This window comes from Condylura cristata, unplaced genomic scaffold (assembly GCF_000260355.1).
Source record: "Condylura cristata isolate star-nosed mole 26May11 unplaced genomic scaffold, ConCri1.0 scaffold00035, whole genome shotgun sequence".
Lineage (NCBI taxonomy): Eukaryota > Metazoa > Chordata > Mammalia > Eulipotyphla > Talpidae > Condylura > Condylura cristata.
In genome coordinates, this window is record NW_004567136.1 from 15,648,556 (window position 1) to 15,649,741 (window position 1,186).

The 1,186-nt window shown below is 73.8% G+C and overlaps 1 protein-coding gene across 1 annotated transcript in view; it reads left to right on the forward strand.

Moving 5' to 3' along the window:
* Positions 1-1,186, forward strand: part of LOC101622143 (ADAMTS-like protein 3) — a 43,528-nt gene that overhangs the window by 22,891 nt on the left and 19,451 nt on the right. Inside the window, exon 10 of the mRNA XM_012732697.1 lies at positions 43-169. Coding sequence (XP_012588151.1) covers positions 43-169 — 127 coding nt within the window. The remainder of the gene's footprint in view (positions 1-42; positions 170-1,186) is intronic.

The window sequence follows — 1,186 nt, forward strand, 5'->3', positions numbered from 1 at the left end:
GGCCTGTGCCCAGCCTCTGAGCTCTGCTCTGTCTGTCCGCAGGCAGTGGGCTGCGACCGGCGCCTGGGAAGCCAGGCCAAGGAGGACCAGTGCGGGGTGTGTGCGGGCAGCGGCGCCACCTGCAGGCTCGTGCGGGGACAGGCCAAGGCCCAGGTGTCCGCTGAGAACAGTAGGTCCGGGGCGGGCTCCTGCTGCCAGGCTGCGCCCATCCTGGGGGGCCCGGCAGGGCTCTGGGCGCCAGGCTTCCTCCGCGGGGGGCATGGCGGGCCCCCTCTCTCACCTAGCCTGAACCCCTGCCCACGCCCAGCGGCGGCTCCCGGTGCCCCTGGCCGCGCCCTGGGAGCCGGCGGTGTCCACACCATGGCCGTCCACCCCGGGAGCGAGCGCAGCACGTGCGTGGCCTGCACAGGTCCCCGATGCCGTGTCCAGGGTCCGGTTTCTCGCGTCAGAGGCCTAGAGGCGCCTGCCCCTTCCCGTGGGCAGCCCCTGATTTGGTCGAGACCGCACCCCAGGCCAGCGCCTCCTCTGTCCAGGCAGTGGCGGCCAGACCTGGAGCATCGTGGCCACGGGGCCGCTAGGCGGGGAGGGGCAAGGCCATGGCCCTCCCTGACGGGCTCGTACGGCCCGGGCCACCCCATCTGCAGTGACCCCTCCAGGCTCACCGTGCCCAGGCCCTCCGGCTGCCCCGTGCCCTCTCGCCCACTGGCCCCTGCGCTCCTGGACTTGGGGGGTTCTCCCCTCCCCCGCAGAGCCGTCCCCACCCAGGCGACAGGGCGTCAGGCCTTGGCCGCTAGAGCTGACCCCCCGCCAGTCCACGCCCTCCCCTCCACCACGGGGGCCCCCAGTAAACACCCGGGGTCGGTGTTCTCCTGGGGCTGGCCGAGGGCGGGCAGGGGGGCGCAGGCCCCCCAGGACAGAGGCTGCAGGCGGCCGCCCAGTGGTGGGGGCACGGGAACACTTGTTTTTTCCTCAGATTTTTGAGCCGCGGCAGGCCCTAAGCTGAGGGTGCTGACCCTCTCCCTCCCACAGCCGTCTGAGAGGCGCTCGGCGGGCGCTGGACAGGCTGCGTCCTCGGGGAGGGCTCCCCGGGCGCTGAGCGGCCGCTGGACGGCGTCGGGCCCTTGTGGCCTGGGCAGGCGTGGGCCCTCGCCCCCTCGCGGAGCGGGGAGTAGGCTGCAGACTCGGC